This window comes from Anas platyrhynchos, chromosome Z (assembly GCF_047663525.1).
Source record: "Anas platyrhynchos isolate ZD024472 breed Pekin duck chromosome Z, IASCAAS_PekinDuck_T2T, whole genome shotgun sequence".
NCBI lineage: Eukaryota > Metazoa > Chordata > Aves > Anseriformes > Anatidae > Anas > Anas platyrhynchos.
In genome coordinates, this window is record NC_092621.1 from 3,255,660 (window position 1) to 3,281,848 (window position 26,189).

Sequence of the window (26,189 nt, forward strand, 5' to 3'; positions counted from 1 at the left end):
AACCCTCGTGCTGATCCCCTTAGCTTTTAGCCCTTTTCAAGCCACCTACACATGGCCACCTGCTTTAGAGTGAAAGGGAAGAATACGGGGTAGTCTGCGTACCCGACAACCAGCACAAGTGTATAGGGGAGCTGTAGATGTGTGTGTCTGTGTGGTGGGGAATGTATGCACCTCTCTTTTGCATGGGGAATTTATTGCTGCTGTTTTGGGGACTGGCTGTCTCCAGCTCCTGTTTGGATTTCTTTCCTGCTGCAGGTTTTCTGTGTGTTTTCTTTGGGCACATAGGGTGTGGGAAGGGAGAGGAGACTAAAAAGATAACATTCCTTCAGATGGATGAAATGGACACCTGGCATCCATCCTCAGTCTCACAAAATACCTGGCTACCTCCTTGTTGCCATGGCAAGTCCAAGTGGTCATGACTGTAATCTGTTTTTTTTTTATTACCAGCAGATGCCATAAAGGTGTTTGATCTAGCTATCAGTGGTATTTGTTCATGTCAATTCACTCTTTTCCCTCTGTTTCACTCATCAGCAAAATCAAAGGTGGAAACTTAATCGGGAAGGCAGCCTCCTTTGTGGTGTGAGGGTCAGCAAGGTGGAGGCCATGTGGCACGGGGTCACTGCAAGAAGCCTGTGGTACACCTACGCTGCATGTGTTTGTGCAGAAGCAGGTCGTCTGTGGTCTGGTGTCATCCACGTAGCGCTGTGGTCTTCTTTAAAAAGAAGTCACTTCTGAGAATTTGTTTTTTCCATTTCTAGTTCTTGGAATTATTATAGCAATTTTAATACCCTGTGTGACCCGCCAGAGCTTGCTTAGTTATTCTTCATGCACCCTTACAGGTTTTAAGTAGTATTTTTGACAGCAAAAGATGCTGCTGTAGATAGCTGTGTACGAGGGCTTTCTGTGAACTGCTCCTGCTCTCATGGCATAGTATCTGGGGACAGAAATGGCCCTGCTACACCAGTGTGGGAAACCTGACCCTACATGGATGTTTATGGGAATAAAATGTGTGCTGCAGCAGTCTGGGAAAAAGGGTTTTTTGAAGTGGAAAGTAAGAAGCTTTCCACTTCATATGATGCATTTGGAGCTGTGAAAGGGACATCTGTGGAGGTACCAGCTTACCAACTGGTTCCCCTCCATTTTCCTTTTGGATTTTTTTTCCCTTGAGACTGTGGCTGCATTATGCTGTGTGCCTGTCTCCTCTTCTTGTCCAGTCTAGTCATATCATTAGATAAATTTCATTTCTGAGAGAAAATAGGAAACCCTTCCTTTTGCTGGTACCAGCTACCTGCACATACCCAGCCCTGAAAATGGGAATAAGAAGACTCGGCTTCTCTCTGCTGAAGTAAGAAGGGTTATATTCTTATCTGTAAGAAAAGGAAAAGAGATGATAAACTAGAGTAAACAAACACTAGCCAGAAAAAGAAGAAGAAAAAAAAAAAAAAGAAAAGAAAAAGGGTTTCTGTAACTTTGATGTCATAAAGATTGTAATCATGGCAGCTGGTAATAAAGGCTGCAAGTATTTCCAGTCAATAACAGCCAATGCTTTCAAGAAACCAAGACTGCCCATTTACAGAAATTACTTGTGGCTACAGAGCTTGATCTTGCCGGACAGATGGAAGTCACAGGCAAAGCTTATCTACTGTGCTCTGAGCAGGGCTCTGGTGATCTCTCTTCTTGGAAGACTGTAGGTTGGAAACATGACTGCTGTAGGGTCTGGTCAAACTCCTGCAAACTTCACAGAAATATGGAGCCATGTAAAAACATCATTTTTACTATGGTGTGGATTTTTACTATGTATGGAGCCAGCCTGGGTTTTAAAAGGTCTATTAGGTCCTAATTATTCAAAAATAACTTATTTTTTGTAAACCAGATGGCTTGACAAAAATGAGGATGATGGTCAGATTGTCCGAGAATTAGTGCCTGCTGGGGAGTCACCAATGCTAAAAAGTGAGTTTAGCTTTGAAAAAAGGAAGATCTGGATTTGAGCTGTGTATGCACATAATTACCTGTTTTATTCTAAGAATTTTATTCTTAAGAATTCATGTCAGTTCATGACACTTCTACTGGGCTTTCTTTTATTTTTTGCCATTCTTATGCAGGGAGCTGTAGTAGATCACTCGGGGAAATGCCTCTGACCCTTAAATCCTAGATTATGGGTGGAATTAAGTTACATAAAAGAAAGTAATTGTTACATCGAATATGTAGAAAAGAACTTTGATTTTTAATGTTCTGATTAGTTGAAGAATTGTGTTTTATTTATTTATTTATTTATTTGTGGTATAGCTTTCTCTGAAGGATTTTGAATTGTCACTGTTTTGTTAAAGAAAGTTCCACTGAATGATGCTGTGTTCCTGGAAGCTGTTGACAAAAAATTACACTGACATTTTTCTAGAAAACTAGCACTTCAGTAGTATAAATTTCTTTAAAAAAAACAATGCTTACTGAAATCAGGTTGAGATGTGTGTTTTTTTTTTTTTGGCTAAAAAAAAAAAATAAAAAGAAAGTTAAACCTACTGAACTAAACTACAAGAATAAAAAAAAAAAACAAAAGTGAAATCACCCCACTTGCCTAAGCTCATTTTTATGGCTTGGTAATCATATAATGGTAAGAGGGAAGAAGATGAGATATTTTCTGTTTATTAATGCAACTATTGCATCTCTTATATATATTAGATATCTCCAAGATGTGGCAGCCGCCTTGTGTGGTTTGCATAGCTGGAAATGTCACTCATGCATCTGTTTTTTGTACATTGATCTCACTTCAGATGTCAGTTATCACATCAGTGTGAAGACAGGAGATATCCCAGGTGCCAGCTCAGACTCCAAAGTTTTCATCAAACTCTATGGTGAAAAAGCAGACACCAGCAAGGAGCCTCTGCTGGTCTCTGATAATGATCTAGGCAATTATTTTGAACGCGGTCGAGTGGATGAGTTTACTCTCGACACGATGGATATTGGGAAGGTAAGAATTAATTGCAGGTGGCTCTGTGCTTCATGCAAGTGGCTGAATTCAGGATCAATATATAGCTAAGGACTGAGTGTGATGTAAAAAGCTCTGACCTTTACATCGGAAATTGAGAAATGCATGTGGTACAGACTATTAAACTGGCAGTCTAGGGTATATGCAGGCATGTGAAATGCCTGTTTTGAGATTATTTTCAAATATAGATAGAAATTATTTGTGTACACAGTGGAAGAGCAGAGTGCCAGGAGAAGTAGATTTGTATGTATTAAGTAAATTCTGGTGGTTTTTTTGTTTGTTTGTCTGCTTGTTTTTGTTTTGTTTTTTGTTTTTCCTGCCTTCTTGGTTTTTGTGTGCTTTTTTTTAAAGATCAACCGAATACTGATTGGACACGATAATGTGGGTCTCCGATCTGGCTGGTTCCTGGCCAGTGTCCAGATCACGGTTCCAGTCCAGGGAAGGCAATACATGTTCCCCTGCAACCGATGGCTCGACAAAGATGAGGCTGATGGCAGGGTGGAGGTGGAGGTCTACCCAAGTGAGATTGTGCCTATTGAGAAATGTGAGAGAAGACACATTGAGAAGAGTGTAATTTTTTTAATAGATAGGATTAAGTTTGTATTATTAGTTTTCTTAAGGACCAGGACACCCCTGTGTTAGACATCAAAAAGTCCCTGTCCCAAAGAGCTTATATTAGTGAAGAAAGTAAATTCTTTTTTGGTTTTGTTTTGTTCCTTTGTTTTTGTTTTTGTTTTTGTTTCTAAAACAGTTGGAAAAACACTACCAACTGCTCCTTCCCCTGTTCCCATGCATCTTCATTACAATATCAGTGGGCTCTGCCTTTTTCACCCTTATGTGTCTTTCTGGACAAAGCCTGGAGAAGCACACATCCTGTCCTGCCTGTATTACCACATAGTTTGATATATGTAGACCAAATCTGTGCAGCTCATTTGACTTATATCAGCAGATTTGTTCTCTTTTAAGGCTAAGGTTAAAATTTGCTTGGAATCATGGTAAAATAAGTATTTTTCTTCTGTTCTGTGTAACTCACTCCCTCATGTTACATTATGAACATCATTTAACCACCCTATAGTTAATACTGAAATTAAAATCCATTTTAAAGCTCTATTTTGCAGCCTGTTGACAATGGTTTTATAGTTGTAGAAAGGAAAACTATTAGGTTAGTCCTCAGTGAAGAGCTGTGCTATCTCTTACTTTGTTTGGATAAGAGCAAATGTAGTCACCTCAGCTACACGGTCATTTGTTAAGACAAGGTAGTTTAATTTTGAACCTAAGCCCTCAGGATCATTTTATATGAGCTTCTATTCTGATTTAATTATTTATTTTTGGACTAGTGATAAACTATGAGGTCTCTGTAGTTACCGGAGATGTGCGGGCTGCAGGCACCAATGCCAAAGTCTTCATGCAGATTTACGGCGAGACTGGCAAAACTGAATTGATCATCTTAGAAAACAGATCGAACAACTTTGAGCGGGGAGCCACAGATATCTTCAAGGTACGGTGAAGACAGCCTTTGCTGCTTCTGTGAGGGGAAAGATATGACAAGCCCATACAGACATATTCGAAGAATAATTGCCACAGTCATCAAAGTATTTGACTTCAAAAAAAATGCCAGGTCTGTTGGCATCTGCTGACTTCTACATCTTTTTGAGGAATTCTGTATTTCATGGAGTGACTTTTATATTCTCAGGGACTGATAGCAAAGATGTCATAGAAAAACAGTCCAGTAGCTGCTTTTGTTTACCTTTCCTTTCAAAAGGAGATACTTATGTTAGATTTCAAAAGATTGTAAACTTACATTTTGTGCCTGACCACACGTTATTGTCCGTTTATTTGTCCAGTCAGGAAAAAGGAAACAAAATATAAGGAATTTCAGCTTTGCCTCAAATCACACATGCCATTTATGACAAGTACAATTTGTTGGCCCAATCCTGCATAGATTTGCTGCTGTGATTTCTGCAAGCGTATGACTGCCCCATGGTTTTTACTACCTATAACATTAGTCCAACATGCATAGCATGGTCATGGTGTATAAGGTACACAACATGCTCCTCCAGCTATCAGTCTGGCCAGCATTGAAATCTATACAGCAGTGTCCATAACTCCTTTTTAGTTAACAGTAAGCAGTGTGTTAGCCAGGACCCAGTTAATCCAGCAAGAGATCCTGGACTGACAAAGCTGACCACCACAGTGTGGTTGGGCATTTTCCCCTCAGTCAGGCCTGGCTATGTTGGACTGCCATTTTCTTCAGGCTTGCTTGCTCACTTGCTTGGGTTCTCTTTCCAAAGAAACTGAGATATGAGGCAAAGGAATGGTCTTGGTTCCTGCCCTGATGTGGAGTCAGAGTGGGGATAGGATGTGCCATCAGGGCATGTCAGAGCCACATCCTTTTCTAGTGATGTAACCTCAGGAGGGACCAACATCTGGACGGTAAAAAAAAAAGTCCAGATGGAAGCAGAATGTAAGGTATACCTGTTGTAAGTGTTAACAGCGTGAAGATCAGCACTGAGGTGCTTTGAGGTCTCTGATCCACCTCAGCACAAAGTTACACACCTACTTGCAATCTAGTTGTGTAACCTGCCCTGAAACATCAAGAGTGGGATATCCTTCCCATTGCCAGAGGTCAACAGAGTTGCCCTTCTCACAAGCTTTTCAATGTTTTTGTAGTGTGTATTTTGGAGTTCAGTTAATCTCTTCCTGCCTCAGTTTGTTGCTTTTTAGAATGGAGTTAGTGATGTTTATCTATTTCTATTGAGTTCTTTGGGATCAAAAATGCTTAACACCTTATAAACGCTTGTCTATTTAAAACTTTATAATTTTAAGATTAGATTTCTCTGATTTTAAAGGAAATAATGAGGATTAAAGCCAATATCAGATTTATAATGAAGCCATATGTACAGTCTTCTGTTTACATAGCTACGTTAATTGTCTTCTCCAGCATGTTTATTGCTGGACTTTAAAGTTTTGACCATTTTCTGTGTTGGTTTTTTTTTTTTTGTTGTTGTTATTTTGTTTTGTTTTGGTTTTGTTTGTTTATTTGTTTCTCCTGTATGTGCGAGGCAGAAGCTGTGAAGCATTAATAGACATAGCCTCTACCTTGTTCATGATATGAATATTTACTGAAAGATATAAACAAGAATAAGATTGTGTGAGCTAAACGTTAATAGGAAATGTCATCAGTTATAGACAGGGAATGCAGAATGATTACAGCAAATCTAACAGTAAAGAGTATAAAGAGAGATGCATTCTTTATGCCAGGACAGCTGGATCAATTTTAGTTTTCTGATAAGCATCTTGTGTACAGTTGACTTTGTTTTAATCTACTACAGAAAAAAATGCTTCAACTTTTTGCCAAGTTGCCAAATTTCAGCCTGAAACAAATGTTTGCAAGTTTTATAACATATGCACTTCCTATCAGCATAAGCAATCATCAGAAACAAGTGATTGGTTGTTGAAGGATTACATGGCATAAAAGCCTTCGATCCAACTTCATTAGGTAATAGTACAGACAAATAATCTAAACCAATGAAGTTTTGTATCTGCTGTATTGACTAGACAAATAGAAATCTTCCTTCTTATTCAGCCTTCTGTCACTGATGTATTGCAATCATGAATGGGTTGTATCCTCTCTGCAACACTAGCAACGTGAGAAGATACTCTTCTTACATCACATTTTCCAGATGAGATATAAGGAGAAGGACAGTCCAAACCCAATATCCACATCAGAGCTTAGGTTATCTGAGTCCAAGTTTACTGCTTATTATTACTCCCCACAGTTCATATCTCATGCTAGATATTAAATATATCTTATTATTCCTTTCAAAAAGAACTCAGGCACCTCGGAGCTCATGAAGTAATATGATATTTGGCATATTCACTTTTATTTATGATATGGAGACAATGTTGGGGAAGAGAGAAATTAAGAAGTAGGGAGCCCAGTAAATAAGAATCCCATCCTATCCCATCCACAGTTGTTCTGGATGTCTTCAGATCAGTCTGTTCCAATGTGATTTGTTAATGAAAGCATAAAACAGGAAAGAGAAAGTAAAGGTAAACAAGTTTAAAAAAAAAAAAAAACAACTTATTCTCACTTCTTCAATCAAGTAGCTGTTCTGGTTGATGCTCCTCATTTTTACGAATGCATTTTCTGAAATGAAGATGTCTTATGTCCTGTTGGGTGTTGACTTTCCTTTTGTGGCAGATAGAGGCTGCAGATGTTGGCAAGATTTATAAGATTCGGATAGGCCACGATGGGAAAGGCATTGGAGATGGCTGGTTTCTGGAAAGTGTCACGCTGAAGCGGCTTGCTGTGAAGATAAATGAGTCTGATAAAAAGAAGAAGAAAAAGAAAAAGTCTGAGGAGGTGGAAGAAGAGGAAGCCAAGGCGGAGGAAGTAATGGATGTCTATACGTTTGTGGCGCACCGCTGGCTGGCTAAAGATGAAGGTGACAAGGAGCTTGTGGTAGAACTGGTGCCTGATGGGGAATCTGCCCTGGAGGGTAAATATCAGAGGGAATGTGCATGTGTGCATGGATCTAGCAGTGACACGAAGGTCGATAACCACGCTGCAGTGCTTTGCATGACCACTTATGGCTCCTCAGCCATCCCACTGCCCCAGGCCTGCAGCATGGCTTACTCTATGGATTGGCTGATCAGCTCTGGGGAGGAGGACAGTGGTGAAACTGGAGACAGACTGAAATGTGAATATCCTAGGGAACGGCTACAGAATTCTCCAAGCCATTTCTGGAGAATTTGGGTTGTGAGTTCCATGATTTGCCACTGTAGCTGAGAGTTTATAAAGTTCTAACTATTTATATGGTTAATGCCAAGGGATAGAGAAAGATGATGTCCCTCATATTTTAAGATAGATGCAAGTATTTTAATACATTCCAGATAAAAGCTTTCTTAAAGCCAATTGCCCAATGTTTTTGGGTCACACATTGTTATGGTGAGCCACTGATCAGACAATAAATGGCTATTTCTGGAGTCCTTTGATCTCTCTTTCCAATTTCACTTGCAGAGAACACATATGAAGTCCACGTTCTCACTGGCACTGTATGGGGGGCTGGGACGGACTCTAATGTCTTCTTGAGCATCTATGGTGTAGGAAGAGGAGACACGGGTGAGCGCCAGCTGAAAAGGTCCAATAACCTCAACAAGTTTGAAAAGGGCCAGGTAATGTGTGAACTCAATTCACTGGAGCAAGCAGAAGGGTGGCAGAGCTCTCTTAGTTATCGTGCTGGTCAATCATTACTGTTTCTTCCCTGTGAGGCTATTTCTTCTTCTAGCTTAAAGCTCAGATGTGTTTTATTTCTGAAATTTATATTTAAAGAAAAACACCTCAAAATATTTTCCAGAGGAAATTCATTTGAATAATAAGCTGAACACTCTTCTGTGTTGGAGCCACCTTTTGCATCTGCTTCCTGTAAGCGTTCTGGTAACAACATTTCCTGCCAGGAATACTTGAAAACCACAAACTGTAAATTAATATTGGAGAGCATTTGTGAGGCAATTCAAGCCATGTTAGTATTTAGATTGCAAATACAATTCTAAATTCTTGATTCAACCAGTCAGAGAATAAAAGCGGTATTGCGTGGTGTGCTATAATTTGGTTATAATCCAATCCAATTAAACAACGTCTCTTGTAGGTTGAATATTTGCCATAAAAATGCTTATGAACAAATAACAAGCAAGTATTATAACCAGACATTATGGAAGGAATTATTTTGAATAATGAAAAATCATGGCGACAGTAAGCTGTTGTGGAAAACTTGCAATAAGAAAAAGAGAGCCTAAGGTTGTTAAATAAGCTGTTAGCTGTGATTTATGAGCTTGGCACTAGTGAGTCTGCAACCTGCATGTGGTTCTTCATTCGGTGGGAAGAGCTCCAAGCTGCAAATGTATTGCCCTCTGCTCTTGGGAGTAGAAACCCAAAGTCTACCAACAAGTTAATCACATTAAGATGTTTAAATTGTTATCATAACAAGACCCATTCTGTCACACTAATACTGTTAATAAATGAACCTCATGGTTGTAGTAAATGACAAAAGGAAAAAAAAAAAATACTGCAGTTTGAAGTAAAGCACATGGAAGCACAGATGAGAGTTTCCTTGGAGTTAGTGTTTGTGTTCAGTTCCAGACTGAAACTGAAGGGAAATGTTAACCCTGAAAGGAATGAGATTTCAGAGAGATGAGTTAAACCTACAGGAGGCTGAAATTGAGATGAGGTAAAGAAAGAAATGAAGGGTTGGGTAGCTCCAATGCTGTTACTGTGTTGTAGGAGCCAAACATGAAGTGCTAATGGGACAACCCACAGCTCTGGAGTTATACATCCACCCTAGGAATACAAGGAAGACTTACAAGCACCTTTAATTGTAGTGGGGAAAAAATTACCCTGGCTCCTGCCTCTCCTTTCCCCTTTCTGGGAAGCACAGTCACTTGCCTCTTGCCTCCTGTGTAGGTGGACGTGTTCACCATCAAAGCCATCGACCTGGGTGAGCTGAAGAAACTGCGGATCCGCCACGACAACTCTGGTGGTAGCCCAAGCTGGTTCCTGGAGAGGGTAGAGATTGTTGACCTCAAGGAGAGCACCACGTGAGCAGCCTGTAGCACCTTTTCTGTGTGGTCAGAGAAGAGGGCATTTTCTCAGGAGACGGCAGAACTGTGGGAGGGCGGAGGAGATGCAGAAGGACATCACTGTAGCTCCTGACCAGCTCACAGGGAGCAGGCATCCTATGGGAGTCTTGTGTCTTTGTGCAGTTGCAGTGAGAGCAAGGACTTTCTGGGGAACCTTTGTGTGGGGTTTTGCCATCCCAGCATCTCTGCAGTTTGGGAACCAGCTGTGTTCCAAAGGAAACCTCACCTTTTCTGTTTTTCCTGGGAGCATTCTCCCTCCTGAAGAGGTTCCCTCACAGAGCCTGCAGCTGCGTGCCTCCTTCCAAGGCTCTGCTATGGAAATTCCTCCCCTCACATTTTCTTTCTATTTTGTACCTAATGCAAAGAGCTGGGTTACAACCAAGTCCTGATCTAAGCAAACTCCAATCATTTTCACAGACAAAGCTTAAGGTGTTAGAAATCCTAAATACATGCTTGCCTTTGAGCTGGAGCTTATTTAAAAGTTTCACAATGTGCTGGTGGGTGGGACTGCTCATAAGGACCTCATGATGGGTCCACTCTTCGTAAGTATAGAATGCTTGGGAGACTGCAGTTTTCCTTGAGTTACTTTACTTCTGGAAGTGAAAAGTGAAAAGGATTCAGTCATATTGTGCTGGCAATTCAGAAACAGCACTTTTCATTAAATGCTTGCTAACCTGTTTATGGCTTAACTTCCCAGTAAATAATAAACAAACAATACCAAAGCTTAAGGATGGAAATGAATGTATTATTCAGCTCTGAGCAATTTTTATTTATTTATTTATTTTTAAACTAAGCTCTGATCTGTGCATATTTCTGTTATTAAAGCCTGTGAAGTCCTGTGTAAGTGCTGGGTGCTGCTGTCATTCTTGTAGGTATTATTTTCCATGCCAGCGGTGGTTAGCAGTTGAGGAAGATGACGGTCAGATTGTCAGGGAGCTGGTCCCAGTGGATGAAGCATTTGTAAAGAAAGATTCGGAAAATGATGGCCAGTCTCTTGCAACGCTGGGCCTGGAACAGAAAGGTCTATGTTAGCCTTGTATTTCTTCCAGTATGGGGTTGAAAAGGAACCAAGGTGTTAGTAGTGCTAAGGGCATTACCGGTTAGCATTGGCTGGGCTGTAATTCAGCCCCAACCATGAAGTTTCCAGGTGTGAATGAAGTGTGAAGTGCATGTCAGCCAGTGAAGGGTGGACACTCCTCATTTTTAGGTGATTTAATCATCTTGCAAGATCCGACCCAAAGACAGAAAGCTAGGAAGATGGATCATGTCTTTAGTCATGATCTCTCATCTGAAACATACATTAGTTGTTAACATCTAAGGCATAAATCCCAGGTATTTCACATGGTGGACTATAACGGTTAAATGTTTTAACAAGAAACTGAGCAGAGAGCAAGCATAATCAGGGAAGGGGAAGAGACCTAAGTTTGTTTCCATTTCTATCTTGTGTCTGTTATCCTCCAAATTAATTTTGTCTCTACTGTACATAATTTTACACAGAAACCACAGAACAATGTGGTTTCCTGGGTCTGATGTGTCAAGATGCTGAATGTCGAGCACTTCCACTGGCTTCACTGCCTGCAAAAGGTCTTAAGCTCTCCCTTAGCTCTCCCTCCAAAAGCTTTTGAATGCATGAATAATTTCCACAAATTGCGTAGGACCTGCTGGCTGAGCAGCATCTTGGAAAACACATATCTCACTATAGCAGAAAGGTGCTGTTCTGGAAAACTTGAGCAGGTTTTTGTAGCTCAGTAAAGGCTATATTAGACTTTTCCATATTTTTAATGAATTTACTGAACTTGCTAGATGATGGTGCAGTAGGAACCTCCCTACTGCTGCTGCTGTGAAGAATGTGTTTGTGAATATGAACTGTGTACGTCAAAGTATGCATATGTTCTGGTATATGTTATATGCCCTTGTATTATTTGGTGCTATTAGAATAAGCAGTTTGTTCCCTCTCCTCCCCCCAAGAAATATTGTAGATAAAAGCAGCTTTGAGGAATCTTAGAGATGCCCAGGCAGCAAATAGGAAGGGTGAGCACATTTCTCATCTGTAAATATGCAGACAATGTTCTGACTGACTGGAGCAGCAGAAGACTGTGCAACCAGATAGCCCTGCTCACAGCATATGGCAGGAATTAGAGATTACAACATGGCTGCAATCAGTCAAAATAAAGCTCAAACCAGACTCAAGCATATGCAGTAAAAGTAGAGTTAATTCCTGTTCAGACTTCACACTCTTAAATTAAGAAATTTTATCTGACAGCTAAATCAACTACATACACCGTGAAAGTGAAGACTGGGGACAAGAAGAATGCTGGGACAGATGCCAACGTCTTCATTACTCTCTATGGAAGTAAAGATGATACAGGTATGTCTCCATGTGATGGAAAAGGGTGGCACCTCATGGATGAATATAGCTGTCTGAGAAGACAGGTCACGGTCATTTTTTGCTTCCTCAATGCCAGTTCCTCAGTCTTTTTTAGGACAACTTCATGTTCTCGCTGTCTCTGCATACAACATGATAGCTGGGAGCATACCACCAGCTGCTGTAAATCATTGCCGAACTTTGAGATGCTGATTTGCACCAGCTGCCGGGCTGAAGGCTTTAATTTCAATTATAGAAACAGCACAGTTGCCTGGGACTACATTGCTGAGCAGTGAATGTGGTGACTGATTTGCTTTCCTCAGCAGTGAATCAGCATGCTCCTGAAAACCAGCCCTGCTCTGCCTCTCCGAATGGCCCAGGAGCATTTATCAGCTGATGAGCTCTGCGCAGGGACTCTGGTGGCTGTGGCAGGGAACCGAGGTGTAGGACCCCTTTCCTTAGCCGCAAACACAGCACGGCAACACTGTCCCCGTGGCACAGCCAGTGGATCACTCAAGCAAAGAGTTTCCTTGGGTGCGGGTGTTGATAGAGGTTTGGGTTCAGAGGGCAGGGGGGACCAAGCTCAGATCTCGAGATGAAAAGCCATTTTTCATGCGTTTAGCCATTTCCCATGTTCCACTGCAGACGTTCCCAGAGGATTTGTTTCACACACTGAACAATGTCCTTTTGCATCACCACAACAGGGATAGTCAGCCTAAAGGCCTCAAAGATTAACAAGAACAAATTTGAGCGTGGGAAGGTAGATGAGTTTACAGTGGAGTCTGTGGACATTGGAGACCTAAAAAAAATCAAGATAGGCCATGACAATAAAGGTAAGATAATCTGTTTTGTAATTTAGTATTTCTACGGGGTTCAGCACATTGCTGTATAAAATCTCGTCCAAGACCCCAAATGTAATTTACCTTTTGGTGATGGATCCTTGCTGTCACTTTGTCTGTTGCTATCATTATCTTTGTTGCTAATGTTATTAAAAAAAAAAAAAAAAAAAAAAAAGAGAGAGAGTTTTTCTTGTTTCACATGGGACCTACAGACTTGTCTCATCTATTTATCAATATTTTTGTTGTTTTCATTATCAGGTGCTAACTGCTTTTCAGACATAGATGTGTCTCAACTACAAACAAGGGAAGCACTGAAAAGATACACTGATTCCTTCCTTATGGGGCACTGAGGGATAACTGTTCATAACTTCCCCATTAATCTAAATTAATCCAACCAATGCAGTAAATAGCACTTCCACACATGCATCTTTAACTTGTTGCATACAGAAATAAAATACATTAATTCAAACCTGCCCAATCCATTTGCAATGGTCTTTACGATTTCTATTCCATTGGCAAAAGAGGAAAATTTATTGTTGGAGGCCTGGAAGGCAGTGATTCATTTGCTGTTGTCAGTAAAGGTTTTGTGTGTTATTGCCTGTATCTCTCCAACCACAGGTAATTCAACTGGCTGGTTTCTGGAGTGGGTGGAAATCGATGCCCCATCCCTGGGCCAATGCCTCAAGTTCCCTTGTGGCCGTTGGCTGGATAAATCAGAGGATGATGGAGCCATCGAGAGAATTATCTTCCCTGCAGAACTGCAGACAACAGAATATATCCCATGTGAGCAGAACACTATTTCCCCAGGATACACCTATCATTACAGAAGATAAAATCTCACCAGTTCATGTTTTATTGGCTTGGCTTCTCCCTGAAATTGTCTTTGAGAAATTTATAAAAACATAATATGCCAATTTCTCCAATTACTACAAGAAAGTTCCCCTGGGTTCTCTAGACTGATGTTTCCTGTATTTTCCAAATTGAAGTGTCATTAGAAGCTATGTGACCATGTATGACTGCCTTTTTGCTCCCTCTTGTCCTTTCATCTCCAAGTCCTTAGACCATTTCATGGTTTCCCCATCTCCAGTTTCTCTTTGATCTCCCTCCATGCTAATGTTGCTGCTTCTGATGTCAAAGCAGACACTTGTGGTTTCACTTCCTAGCCTTGGTCTCACCAGTGCCTTTGGCACTGTGCACCCCTCTCTTGCTGAAGGGCACTTTTCCACACTTGTGTCGGTGTGGTGCTTTTCTCACAGCATTGCACCAGCCTGACTCTTTAGGATTCTCCATTTTTCCTTAATCTTCACTTCACTCCCCTTTAAATTAATGTTTGGGGTAAACTGGTATTAAAGTGCTGGTATGAAAATCTACTGCCTGCAGTTACTTAGTTAGATATCAGCATTTACAGCTTCCCAAACTCTCTTTCTCTGCCTCAATTTCCTTCTTCATCAGTAATTGTAAGAATAACTACATAAAAACTGTCAACCACTTTGACTCCTTTTGATTGTCAACCATGGTTGATGCTGAAGGTTTCTTTCATACTGGCCAGCTATCTACATATCCACATGCACATATCCTGCAGTCTCTAAGCTAAAATCAACCTTCTTTTCTGAAGATATCTGCCATTTGTACCTCCGCAATGCTCTGACTGAGGTATTCCTCATGTCTTTCTTTCCCTAAACTGTCTGGAGTGGAAGAACAGACGCTCTGCTCCCCTCCTTGCTTTCATCGGTCTCCTGGAATATGATATAGTCCTTATGTTTGAAAGAGTAAATTGGTAAATATAGTGAACATGTTCATGGGAGTGAATGTAAATCAAAGACCTTGTACGTGCTTTTCAGCAGGTTCTTCCCTGTTACCCCAGTCAATACACATTTGGATGCAGACGTTGACTATATAATTTATTAATGTCCCAGTACATAACAATGATGTAATAGTTTCTGGAATGCTGTGCCTTTGAGTACACAGTGTATGTAAACCTGATTTTTGTCAGCAGTCCACGTTCAGCATTTGAGAATAGGCCTCTAGCAAAAGAGTCACACCAGACTTGGCATTAGCTTAGGCAGTTTTCCCACTCAAACCATTCCCACCATACTATTTACCGTATTCTAGTTTCCTAACTATTAACCCGGTGGTTTCAGTGTGCCAGAGGTAACTAAAATGGTTGGATTTGTTTTACGATGACTCCTGGTCGATTTGTCTCATGAAGAACGAAAGATGAAAACACGTCATTGTCAGTGCAATTAAAATCATGCCTGTGGGGATACTGCTTTAAAAGTGCCATGTGAATGGGACGGGAGTCTGACAACCGAAAGTTGTGCTGCTAGTGACCTTGTTACGTGCTGCTTTGCTGATTCAGTTCTAAGCTGATGTTAATATTCAAACAGCAAAAGCAAGCACCACAGATTTCAGCAGAGAAAATCATTTTTAATTCATAATGCATAGCATGTGATTTTTGGTCTCCAGGATTTAATTTTTTTTCCCCCTTACATATTGGAGAAACTATTCTAATTTACCTGGAACACAGGAGAGTAGATTTTGTTGGATTGGGCAGAAAGAATATTAAGTACCTCCAGGCTGACTCTCTGTAAAAGAAAACTTCTTCATCTCTGTTCTCCCGAGGGCTGTATGTAGAGAGCCTGTGTTTTTAATGAATGATTAGCCTCCAATATGCATAATCAGAGTTACTCCAACAGTAACAGACACCGTGCCAGAAACCCTCCCTCTACCCTTACAGAGATGCTGAATCTGAAATACAGCACAAAGCACTGTTGTGTAAAGAATAGCAAAGATGACTGAAGTTGCTGCAGCGTAGGAGGGTGCAGATGACAAGCAGCTGAAAAGATCTTGGTGAGGGACGTGAAACGGTGGAAGGTGGGTGGGAGGTGTATGGGAGAGGGACAGCAGGGATCCCGGTGACAGAGCCAGGGTGTTGAGTGCAGTGCTTGCAGGTAGCGATGTGGATACTGGGATTATGTCTATCTAAGGTAAAGAGAAGTCCCTGAAGCTAATGAATGGTGCCTAAGTCTCACCTGATATTTATTACCTATAGATTTCAGAAAGGAGTTAAGAGACAAATGTTTGACTCAGTCTGTGAAACGGCACCCCTGAACTTACATGTCCTCATGACACTGAGTGTCTGATTTCCCACTGTTATCAATAGATGTTTGGTCACTCACAAGTGGTAGATTTGCAGAACGATTCGGCTAATCCTGATTAAGATGCCAACATTTATTTATTTATTTATTTATTTTTCTCTCTCTTTCTCCAAACTTCATTGACTTTAGTGATTACATCTCCTTTGGCTTCAAGGGAGATTTAGACACTTATTTGATGTGTGGATATCTGAATTTTGGTTTCCAAATTTGTGAGCTGAACAGCATCTCACCTTGGAAAAAAAGTGGGAAGGGACTTGACCAAGGATATTCAGCTAGCAGAGCCAGGAACAGAGTCCCAGTCTTATTCCTGGGCCAGTCTCCTTTCTCTGCCAGCCTGAGTCAGGTTCCATCTGGAGTCAGGACTGTGAAGATGGAGAAGGACAAAAAGGGACATCAGATCTTGGGTAATGGGACATTCTGGTGAAAGCAAGGGAACAGTCAGGAAGTATGTAGGGGCTTGATCCTTATTGTCCTGCACTCCCCACTGATCTGCTAGTATTTTACCTCATTTGCCTGGGTGTTAAGGACTATCTGCTGTCAAAGAATAAGGTGGTACTATGAGAAAACTAGATCAGAGTGGATAGCAAGATGTTTTATTTCTTTTCCTTCTAACTGATTCTTGTTACTTGTTCCGTACTGAAAGAAACGGGAGATTTTTTTTTTTACAAACAAAGTCATCTTGAATATTTATATAATGCATCCAGTTGGCTTAACTTCATCCATCTGCCTAGTTGCTCAAAAATTTGTCAAATCATGATTTACTTTAAGACTTGAGCTGCTGAAGTAAATCCTCTTTCAGTAATTTTAGATGGCTGATATAAATATACTGAACACTTTCTGATCATTTGATAAGCCCCAAAATCTCAGTAAATGGACTTGAATCATGGTCAGTTGGTTTTATAGGGTTAAAAGAAATTCCTCTGGATTCCCATAATACAGATGAGTATAATGACTAAATGAGCAGAAGTGTAATTACTACCCCATCCTCTTTAATAGTTGAGTTTTCTAACCCAGATTTTATTTTAGGAACATTCATCTGCTGCTTGCTAACTTTTAAAATTATTATTATTTTCTGCCAATTTCTAAACCAGTTGTTCCTTACGAGATCACCGTCTACACCAGCGATATCTTTGGAGCTGGCACAGATGCAGATGTCTTCATTGTCCTCTATGGAAGCGATGCAATCTGCACTCAGCAGAAATCCCTGTGCCTCAACAAGAGAGAGCAAAGGATGTATTTTGAAAGGAACTCAGTGAATCAGTTCATCGTGGAGGTAAAATCAAAGACTTCTGCTCTCATCTTGGGTTTCCCTGAGGGGATTAGGAAGAGAAAATGTAACAAAGTGGGAAATTTTCCTCTTTTAGGGAAAGATATTTGGCTCTTTTGCTCACAGAATGTGAGTTTAAATCCCTGTTCTACGACAGACTCACCATGTATTGGAGCAAATCACTTCTCACTGAGCAACTCAAAGTTAGTAGCAACTCAAAGTTATCAACATTCAGTGTCCCTGTGGCCTAAAGCCATGTTAAACCTTGTAAGGGCTAATTCAGTTTTATCATGGAGGTGAGATGTACCCATGCACAGACATAGAGAGTTGCCTTTCCATGTCATGTTGAGAGGCACTTTGGAAGGTCAGTGCATAGGATTTTTTACATCTTCCATTCCCTAGACCATTCCTGGCACCTGCCTAAGTGTGTGCTGAGTCTAACATGTGTCCCTCTCTTTACCACCCTTATTTGCTTGCAGTTTTCCTTTCCTTTTTTTGCTTGCAGTTTTCCTTTCAGTTTGCAAGATTTTGCAGTGAACCAAATCTTTGAAGTATCTCTGAAACTAGGTGGCCTAGTATTTAAGAACGCTATACATTGTTTCACACTCCTGTTTCAGATCATGCTGAAGTGTCTAGTCCATAGTGCTCACTGCTTGCAAAGTGCTCCATTTGGGGTGGATAGTCTGTTTTTTGTTCTAACTCAGTAGCATGCTGAGCATCACAGCATCATGCTTTCCTTCTCTGTCTCCTCCAACAGAGAGATTGCTACATAGCTGCAGGCCCCATGATTTTCTGAATACATGGGCTAACTTATTGAAAGATCTTATCAAGTGTTTACTGAAGTATTTGCACATATATACCGATAGTAAACCGCTGCATGTGAATGACTGCTCATTTACATCTACAGTACTCAGCAAGTCCTTTTCATAATATATTCGTATGTCTGAGAAGTTATCAGAGGCAAAAATACAGGAACCTCAGCCCTGGACTGCTCTTTTGGTACTACTTAATACACTCACCTTCATTCCTTGGGTGCAAAAAATGACACTGACCTTGTAGAGGGCCTTACTAACCTCTCTGTGCTTTGAATTTGTTTTGTTTTGATTTTTTTTTGTTTGTTTGTTTGTTTTTCTGTAAAATAATTGAAGGCAAATCTTAAAACAAGCTTTTTAACAAGTCAAAATGATTCGAGCCCACAGTGTTGTTGAATGGCATGAGTTTTGTAAAATACACCTCCAACGTGATTCCTTAAAAACAAATAATATGACTTATTTTGGCAGAGCTTCCACAGAGTTTTTTAAAGCAGAGGTTGCATTAATGCATAGGTATAAATCTTAAACTGAGTGTTATTGTTATTTCTTTTTTCCATAAGATTTATTTCAGGCTTGGCAGAATGTGAAACATCAGTAGTTTTCTTATATGAAGCAAGTGAAAATGCAGTTTGTTCTCCAGATTTATAACATTATATTAACCTGTCCCCGAACTTCATTGTCTCTTCACCAGTTCCTCTTGCTGCAGCAGAGGGGAAGGATGAGGCAAAATATATTCTTCTTTCACTTGCTTGTGTAGATCCATAATTTGGAGTTCAATAGAACTTGTAAACAATTTGGGGATCTCAGGAAACACAAACTGAATTTTGCCCATTTGTTTTAGTGTTTTTACTGCCTCTGCCATTTTGTATTTTGCAAAAGAGGCACAAAAATATTAAACTTGCCTCAGCTACATTCCAAAGTGATGCTTTGCTGGAGATGCCTACAGCAGAGTAAGGAACCTTTCTTATTTAACATGAACCTTTCCTGTCACGCATCACTTCATTGCGATGTATTGATCGAAAGCTTCATTGAAAGATGAGTACTTGGGCAGAAGGGAGGAGGAAGAATGTAATTTCCCCCAAGTGTATACCTGAGTGCATGCGTGAGGTTTAGAAATGAATTATAAGTATTTAATTATTTTGCAATTGATGCTTATGCTGTCTGAAGTCTTACTGTGCTGAGGAGTGTCCTAAAATTGCTGATGTCTTTACTTTAGTGTGGTACAATTTTGTTAGTTGGGAAGACAAGGGAGTGGTCTCCAGCGGTGTAAGCTGAGAAGTTCAGTTTTGTAATGTCTCCAGGAACAAAATTTTCCAAGTCCCTTTGGAAAGCTGGATGTCCTTCTCCTATGTGCAAAGGAAGCTTGCAGTCAGCATTGGTTTTTCAAAGGCCAAATATGCAAAAGTGTGCACTGGAATCACCAAAAGGTATTGCTTAGCAGCAGACATATATTTTCCTGTTCAGGCCTTTGGAAGGAAACTGTCTTAAATATAATATACTAGTGACAAATTACTCCAGTAATAAGGTGAGGCATAAAAACATAGTAGCCATTTCATAAGGTAGTGATTCTGTTGACTTGCTCAGAATGGCACTTGGGTTTTGTGGCAGAACAAGGGAGGGAATATAAAATGCCAGGTTGTTAATATTGTGCTTTGATCTCAAGGCTATTTTCCCAGTGTTATAACAGTGCACAACCATCTAATCACATAAGCTTTTTTTCAAAGGTAAAGGGATACAGAAAGAACAATTCTAGATGCAGCAGCACTGCAATTCCCCAAAACAACCTTCATTCCCACTAATACAAAAAGCTTGGGATGCAGGATTGCTGCTGTGCAACCAAAGCTATATCATACAGGGGGTAAGTTATGTAGTGCAATATTCTCTCTGTTTTGGGGATAGATGCTCAGCTTTAATTAAAATACAAGTTAGGGCATATTTAGCATCAGCACTAGTATTTGCTCCCAGGGGACTTCATACAGACTGGAACTAGGAAATAAGATTTATAAGTGGTGTCTCAAAATTCACCTGTTGTTCATGCCATATTTTTCTTTTCTTTTCTTTTCTTTTCTTTTCTTTTCTTTTCTTTTCTTTTCTTTTCTTTTCTTTTCTTTTCTTTTCTTTTCTTTTCTTTTCTTTTCTTTTCTTTTCTTTTCTTTTCTTTTCTTTTATTAGCTGGAGGATGTTGGTGACATTATTGAAAAGATTCGCATAGGACACAACGGTGGAGGGTTGAACTCTGGATGGCATTTGGATCGTGTGGCAATTCGAAGACTGTTACCAAATGGGAAGGTAGGCTGTGAATCATGTTGCTCTGGAATACGCTTCCATTGGCAGCTGCTTCCATTTTACAAAGAGGATTTTCAGTACAAAAAGTGTGATTAACAGTGAAAAATACTCCCTAAACTACAACGTACATTAATTAACTTCTTCAAGCTTGGGGATCTGGGGACAACAACCATTTATTATCATGTTTTTTTCTTAAAAAGTTGATTACACAATTGTGCAATCATTGCTTTTTTTCAAAAGTGCTGTTGTCATTGTAACTTTTTAATAGAATGAAAGGTATTTTCTCCTGGCAATGGATGGGAGGATAGCAGTGATATTTTTACTTAACCTTTGGGTGGTTTTGCTACTGTTTTTGCTACTGTCCTTGGTGTGAAGGAGTGATCTGCCTGCTGGGTTTGGAAGCAACATTGTGCTGGCTGTCTTGCTGGGCTGAGAGGGGAGATTCCTGAGTTTGTACCTACTGCTGTGCAAGTTCATCCAAGGAACTATGGGCCTGAACAGTTGTCCTTGTGGACAACTCCACCATTGTGGCTGGGCATCGCAGACTGCCAAAGACTTGATCAGATATCTGTGTGCCAGGGTCATATATCTTCTTCAGGGCTCAGATAATGGTGGATTTGAGTAATATGAGAGACCAAAGCTACATATTTTCATGAATAGGTTTGTTTTGAGCAATCACAGTGAAGAAATTAGGTGAATCATTTAAAAATAAATAGTATTGATGCTAAACATGGACAATAAATTTTTCATCAGTCCCCTAATTCTGGCAGAGTAAATATTCTGGCAGAGTAAATGCAGGGAAATTTACAATGAGGGCAACCAAAAGGCCCATCAGTGTAAGTCCCATAATCATTTGTAAGAATCATTGAGTTAGGCCACAGGACTTATGGTTGCACGTGCCAACAGGATTAACAGAGTGCAGCCAAACTGGAGGTCTTGAACCTCTCCACACAAGAAGCTGTTCCTTTGTCCTGCCTTGGGTGCTGGCTGTAGGAGCAGGAACGAGTGTGGCTGCCAGGAAGAAAATCAGAAGATTCAGAAGAAAATCACCTTTCAGGGCCAGTTCAGAATTCTGGGCAGTGGCTGTATTTGGGAGCACCTGGGCTCTGTTCTCTGCCTTGTCCTTCCTCCCCTCATTGAGTGGATTTCAGCTTTCATCTCTATCCCATTGCTCAGGTCTGCCCCTTCCTCAAGCAGCTTCTGATATCTAGCATTGGTGTGCTCAGATGTGGTGAACCTACTGTTTGTCTTGTTTCCTCCTTCATAATTTCAGGGGTAGACTTTACTCTTTGCCTCACTGAGCGACTTAAACATCTGCCTTGAACCTCCTCATTACACTCAAGCTTGTTTATACTTGTTATACAAGTTTCCACACAAACCAGTACTCATTGCTTGCTCCTGATCATATTTTTTGTCAGTCTGCTGTTGTCAGGTCCTCTCCCTGTGTATTGACTAACCCTAATCTTGTACAGCTGGATTACATTGTTGAGCAAGATGATGATGTGTTCTTGGTCAGGGACTAGGAAAAACAAAGAGTGTGCTCTGCAAAGGCATGGAAACCAAGTGAAAAGAGATTCCTGGGCTCCCTCTTTCTATACCTGTGGTTGACCAAACACTTTGGGAAACTCTGACAGTTCAGTGTGAAGTGCTCTGCCATCATCCCAGAAAGGTGCTCAGGGCTGCACGGCTGTGCAGTCATTACAGAGGTTTTGAAGGACAGACAGCGAGAAACCTGGGGAGGTGGAGGAAGGGAGGGAAGCCACGAACACCTTAAAAATGGAGAGATTTACAATTCCGCTGATCTTTTGATTATGGCATGGGAAAAAAAGAAGAAAGCAGAGCACTGCATGATGCCGCTGATCAGCCGCAGGATATTATGACCTGCCACAGGATAGCAATATGCTGCCAACACTTCTAAAAGCTGTGCTACCTGATTAGACTGCTAAGATGTGTCTGGATGTATCTGTAATGCTGCAAAAGAAAAATGAGGTCAGTAACTTTTCAGATTAAATTGAAAGCACTTGAGTAAGAAACTAGAATTGTCGCATGCCAATAAAGCTCTGTCTTGGCATGCCAATTATATCTGATAATTATATTTCATTTGTTACAACTTGGAGAAGGGCAAAGCACTGACTGTTAACACACTGTCACACCCTGCCTCTAGCTTGGGGCCAGGCTCAAACTCTAATGAAACAAATTCTGTTTGGAGCTGCAAGAGGATTTTACTGTGGCTAACATAAAACAGTGCACTTAACGTCACTTAAATATTAATGCAATCACTAACAAGGAAACTCCAATAAAAACCGTGGCAATGTCATGGTGATTAACAATAATGACACAATTAACTCTTGCAGTAACTGCACATTATGAACAACTGTGAAGGCACTCAAGTCCCTAGATGTCCTATTACCAAATAAACAGGGATCGTATCAATGGCATGGATGAACAACGTTATCAGCTTTAAGGAGCAGTTAAAAGCTTCAGCAAGAGAAGTGACTGAAGTGGGATCTCTACTGGGAGGAGAGAGTTTCCTCACTGAAACATTGCTCTGGAAAGGCCTCTCTTCCCAAAATGTAGGTGGGGAGATAAGGACTGCAATTGCTGTTCGTTGGCTTGGCGTACAGCGAGGTAACATGGGTTATGTGGTCAGAGAGACAGTGCAGAAATAAAGATGCAGAAGTAGCGGTGTGGCCAGATGTTAAGCACTGTATTTGGTTTATACAGCACAAAAATCACTTCAGAGTAAAATATTTGAAATCATCCAACGTACTGTGTGTCAAACTGTTTGACACTGTGTAAAAAGTCATACTCCAAAATACTTTATGGGCTTAAGGATTGCAAGTCTGGGGTTAACTACCAGCATCACATGGAGCAGCAGAAAGGAGGATAAACTGTTTTGTATTGACAGATTTGGGCTATCTGGGTTCAAAGGATAGTTCTGCAGCAGGCTCCAGCAGGACACTTAACGGCTGTATCACACAAGCCCCTTGGGGGTGTTCAGCTCCTGCTTCTCACCTGCTCCTCATCTTTTCAGGGTCCTGCATGATGACCTGTTCATACCAGGTTAGCGGGGACTGATCTGAGGTGCACAGCCCATTCCTCCCCAGTGAGCATGTCTGGGAGGGCAGGAGCCAGCTGCTCAAGACTGTTGTGATATTACCTAGCAATAACAATGCTCGATATTGTAGCAGACAGAGCTTTCTTTTTTAGTATATAACTATGTTACATATATATAAAAAATAAATAACAAATATATTATATAAAATTATATAACTTTTTAGTATTTAAATAGAAAAAAAAAAAAAAAAAAAAAAAGTGAAGAAGTGGCCCTCTGTTAACTTGATAAATAACCATGGGAGTAATTAAGGGGGACAGTACTCTATATATAAAAACTCAGTGCCAGATGAGCTACTGGACACAGCAGAAAGCCCCTGTGCTACTAAAGAATAGAATTGCTGAAGTGGTTGGTAAGGAAAGGGCCATTTTTTCTTTTATTTTGTTGCTGTGAGCTGAACATTTTTTTCAGTTCAGACTTGTGGTCTGTGCAATTGGCGTGATGGCTCATGCCCATTCCTTTACAGAGACATAGCCTGGGGTGCCCAGCACACAGAACATCTCCTGCCTCTTACCAACCATCTTGGAGGCCTTACAGGAGTCTGTTCCTAATGAGTAGCCTGGGACTGATTTTGTTTACTAAGTGGAAAACACATGTTCTATTGTTTTTGTTTCTTTGATGATAGGAATCATATTTGTTTCCACCAAAGTGAGTCAAAACAAAGGATCAAAAATTCGGTATTTTTGTCCTCTTAATGCACGTATGGGAATTGCCTGGAAACCAGCTTGAGTCAGAAAATTACATGGCAAAATCTTGAAGTATTGACTCAGAAAAAAAAAAGAAAAAACAAAAACAAACAAAAAAAAAAAAAACACACAAAAAAACTTACTGACTTCAAAGAGAATGCTGCCTGAGTAAGGATTGAAGAGGGACTGCAGAGTCTCAATAAAACATAGCTTCAGTGGAAACAGTGCAGTTCTGATTAGGAATGTGCAAGATCAAGAACTGGAACCCACAGGTTATCGTAGAGGACAAAGATCTACTGGGTCGTGTAGCCAGTCTCACACAGCCATTGGGAATACTGCTCTCTGCTACATGTTCAGAGCTTCTTCTCAGCATCCTCAGATATCTTCTTCCTGGAGTCTGAATGACTGAAATATTTTGTCATGTAAAGATGCACTCTGTTCTGCTTTGTCTCAACAACCATGCCCGTGTGGGTTGTTTGCTGCCGTGCCTACTCTTTCAGGTCTGTGTATACTTACACAGGCATGCATACATGAATTGAAAATCCTTGCTTGCATGTCAGGGTAGTGTTTTCAAAGGAGGAATGCTAGCTCGCGTTCGCTTTGTTTTGAAAAGCTTCTCTGTCCTGTCTACTTCAGGGCTCAGAAACTGTCACATTTCCATGTGAAAGATGGCTTGCAAAGTCTGAAGATGATGGTGAGATTGTCAGAGAACTGGTACCATCTGATATCTTTACTGAAAAGCTCATGAAGGACGGGACACTCAAACAGATAGAGGAAGAGGTTGAAGACCCATTAGAAGGTAATACTATGGTAGGAGTAGGAAGAGGTGTATTTATCTGTTTGGTTTTTTTTTGGTGTTTTTTTGTTTGTTTGGTTGGTTGGTTTTTTTTTGGGGGGGGGGAAGTGTTTGGATGTGTAGTTCAAGCAAATGTACTGCTGATACTGCCTGTTCACATTTCTTTCTCTTCTCATCCCGTGGTCTGAAGCGCTTTACACCTGAAGCACTCCCATGTAATAACTGTATTGTTTTCCTGTAGGGTATTTAAAAGCCCATTGCAGCCACCCTTCCACACAGGCATAGTTAGCACATCTCTTTTGATGTACAGCAAATTCGCAATATCTTGACCTTGTCTTCTAGGCTCTGCAAACACCTTTACATGCTTGCCCAAATTCACCTGTCCTGTGCACTCCACCCATTCTTATCCTACCCTGTCAGTCTGATTCGTGCTCCTCTTTCCTCCCAAAGCTATTTTTACAATGCTCTCCAGGTACATACAAATACCTTCTAAAAATTTGGCTCTAGGCAGCCACCCTCACCTCATTCAAACGTTTCTGGGGAGCAGAATAATTTATTAAACAGCTCTATTTACTATTCAGTCTTATAAAGTGTTCAGATTCAGTGTTTGACCCTCATGGTACATCAAGTACCTGAAACAACTGATGTTTCATCCTCAGCTCTTTGCTTCCCTGTATGCCTGGCTTTTCCTAACTCTTTCTTTCTCTAGGACCTCCTTTTCCCTCACTGAGCTCCTCTGCCCTTGGAAGAAGTTGTGAACCTTCCTGTATCCTGAGCAGAGCAAATTGAATGCAGCTGCCATCTTCATTCTTGGTTCTTGCATCTGGTAACAAGATGATTCAACAGAGGAAATCGTTCCTCTCTGTTTCTTTTCTCTCAGCCTGATTTGCATTTACAGTACACCATTGTCAGGGTGGAATATATATGAATGCTAAGTGTTTTCTACTGTCAAGGAAGTATAGAGGTGCTTTGTGTGGTGTCTGTAGAGGCACTTTGTATGGAGTGCAGCCTTTGCGCTGTTCCTTTAGAGGAGAAAGGTGTACTGTTTCCACCTGTTAGGAACTACTTGGTAGCTTATGTGAGATTTTATTTATTTATTTAACTTTTTCTTTTTTTTTTTTTTTTTCTGATGGAGGAAAAGACAATTGTATTATCAGTTAGTAAGCACCATGACTGCTAGATATCTTCATGACATACTTTAACCTACTAACTCACGTAATTTTGCCTTGCGGTCACTATCATG

The 26,189-nt window shown here is 40.6% G+C and overlaps 1 protein-coding gene across 5 annotated transcripts in view; it reads left to right on the top strand.

The window, feature by feature from the left end:
- The window catches only part of LOXHD1 (lipoxygenase homology PLAT domains 1), a 142,288-nt gene that overhangs the window by 64,707 nt on the left and 51,392 nt on the right, over positions 1 to 26,189 (top strand). For 2 of the 5 annotated variants that reach the window (XM_038171035.2, XM_072031282.1), the window contains exons 15-28: positions 1,874 to 1,950; positions 2,769 to 2,965; positions 3,335 to 3,527; positions 4,321 to 4,481; positions 7,188 to 7,485; positions 8,007 to 8,161; positions 9,447 to 9,580; positions 10,495 to 10,643; positions 11,886 to 11,990; positions 12,692 to 12,820; positions 13,445 to 13,609; positions 17,076 to 17,257; positions 20,236 to 20,352; positions 24,787 to 24,949. In XM_038171035.2, coding sequence (XP_038026963.1) covers positions 1,874 to 1,950; positions 2,769 to 2,965; positions 3,335 to 3,527; positions 4,321 to 4,481; positions 7,188 to 7,485; positions 8,007 to 8,161; positions 9,447 to 9,580; positions 10,495 to 10,643; positions 11,886 to 11,990; positions 12,692 to 12,820; positions 13,445 to 13,609; positions 17,076 to 17,257; positions 20,236 to 20,352; positions 24,787 to 24,949 — 2,225 coding nt within the window. Of the gene's footprint in view, positions 1 to 1,873; positions 1,951 to 2,768; positions 2,966 to 3,334; positions 3,528 to 4,320; positions 4,482 to 7,187; positions 7,486 to 8,006; positions 8,162 to 9,446; positions 9,581 to 10,494; positions 10,644 to 11,885; positions 11,991 to 12,691; positions 12,821 to 13,444; positions 13,610 to 17,075; positions 17,258 to 20,235; positions 20,353 to 24,786; positions 24,950 to 25,655; positions 25,773 to 26,189 lie in introns of those variants that run through there. The other 3 variants (XM_072031280.1, XM_072031281.1, XM_038171034.2) reach the window with 3 other exon arrangements.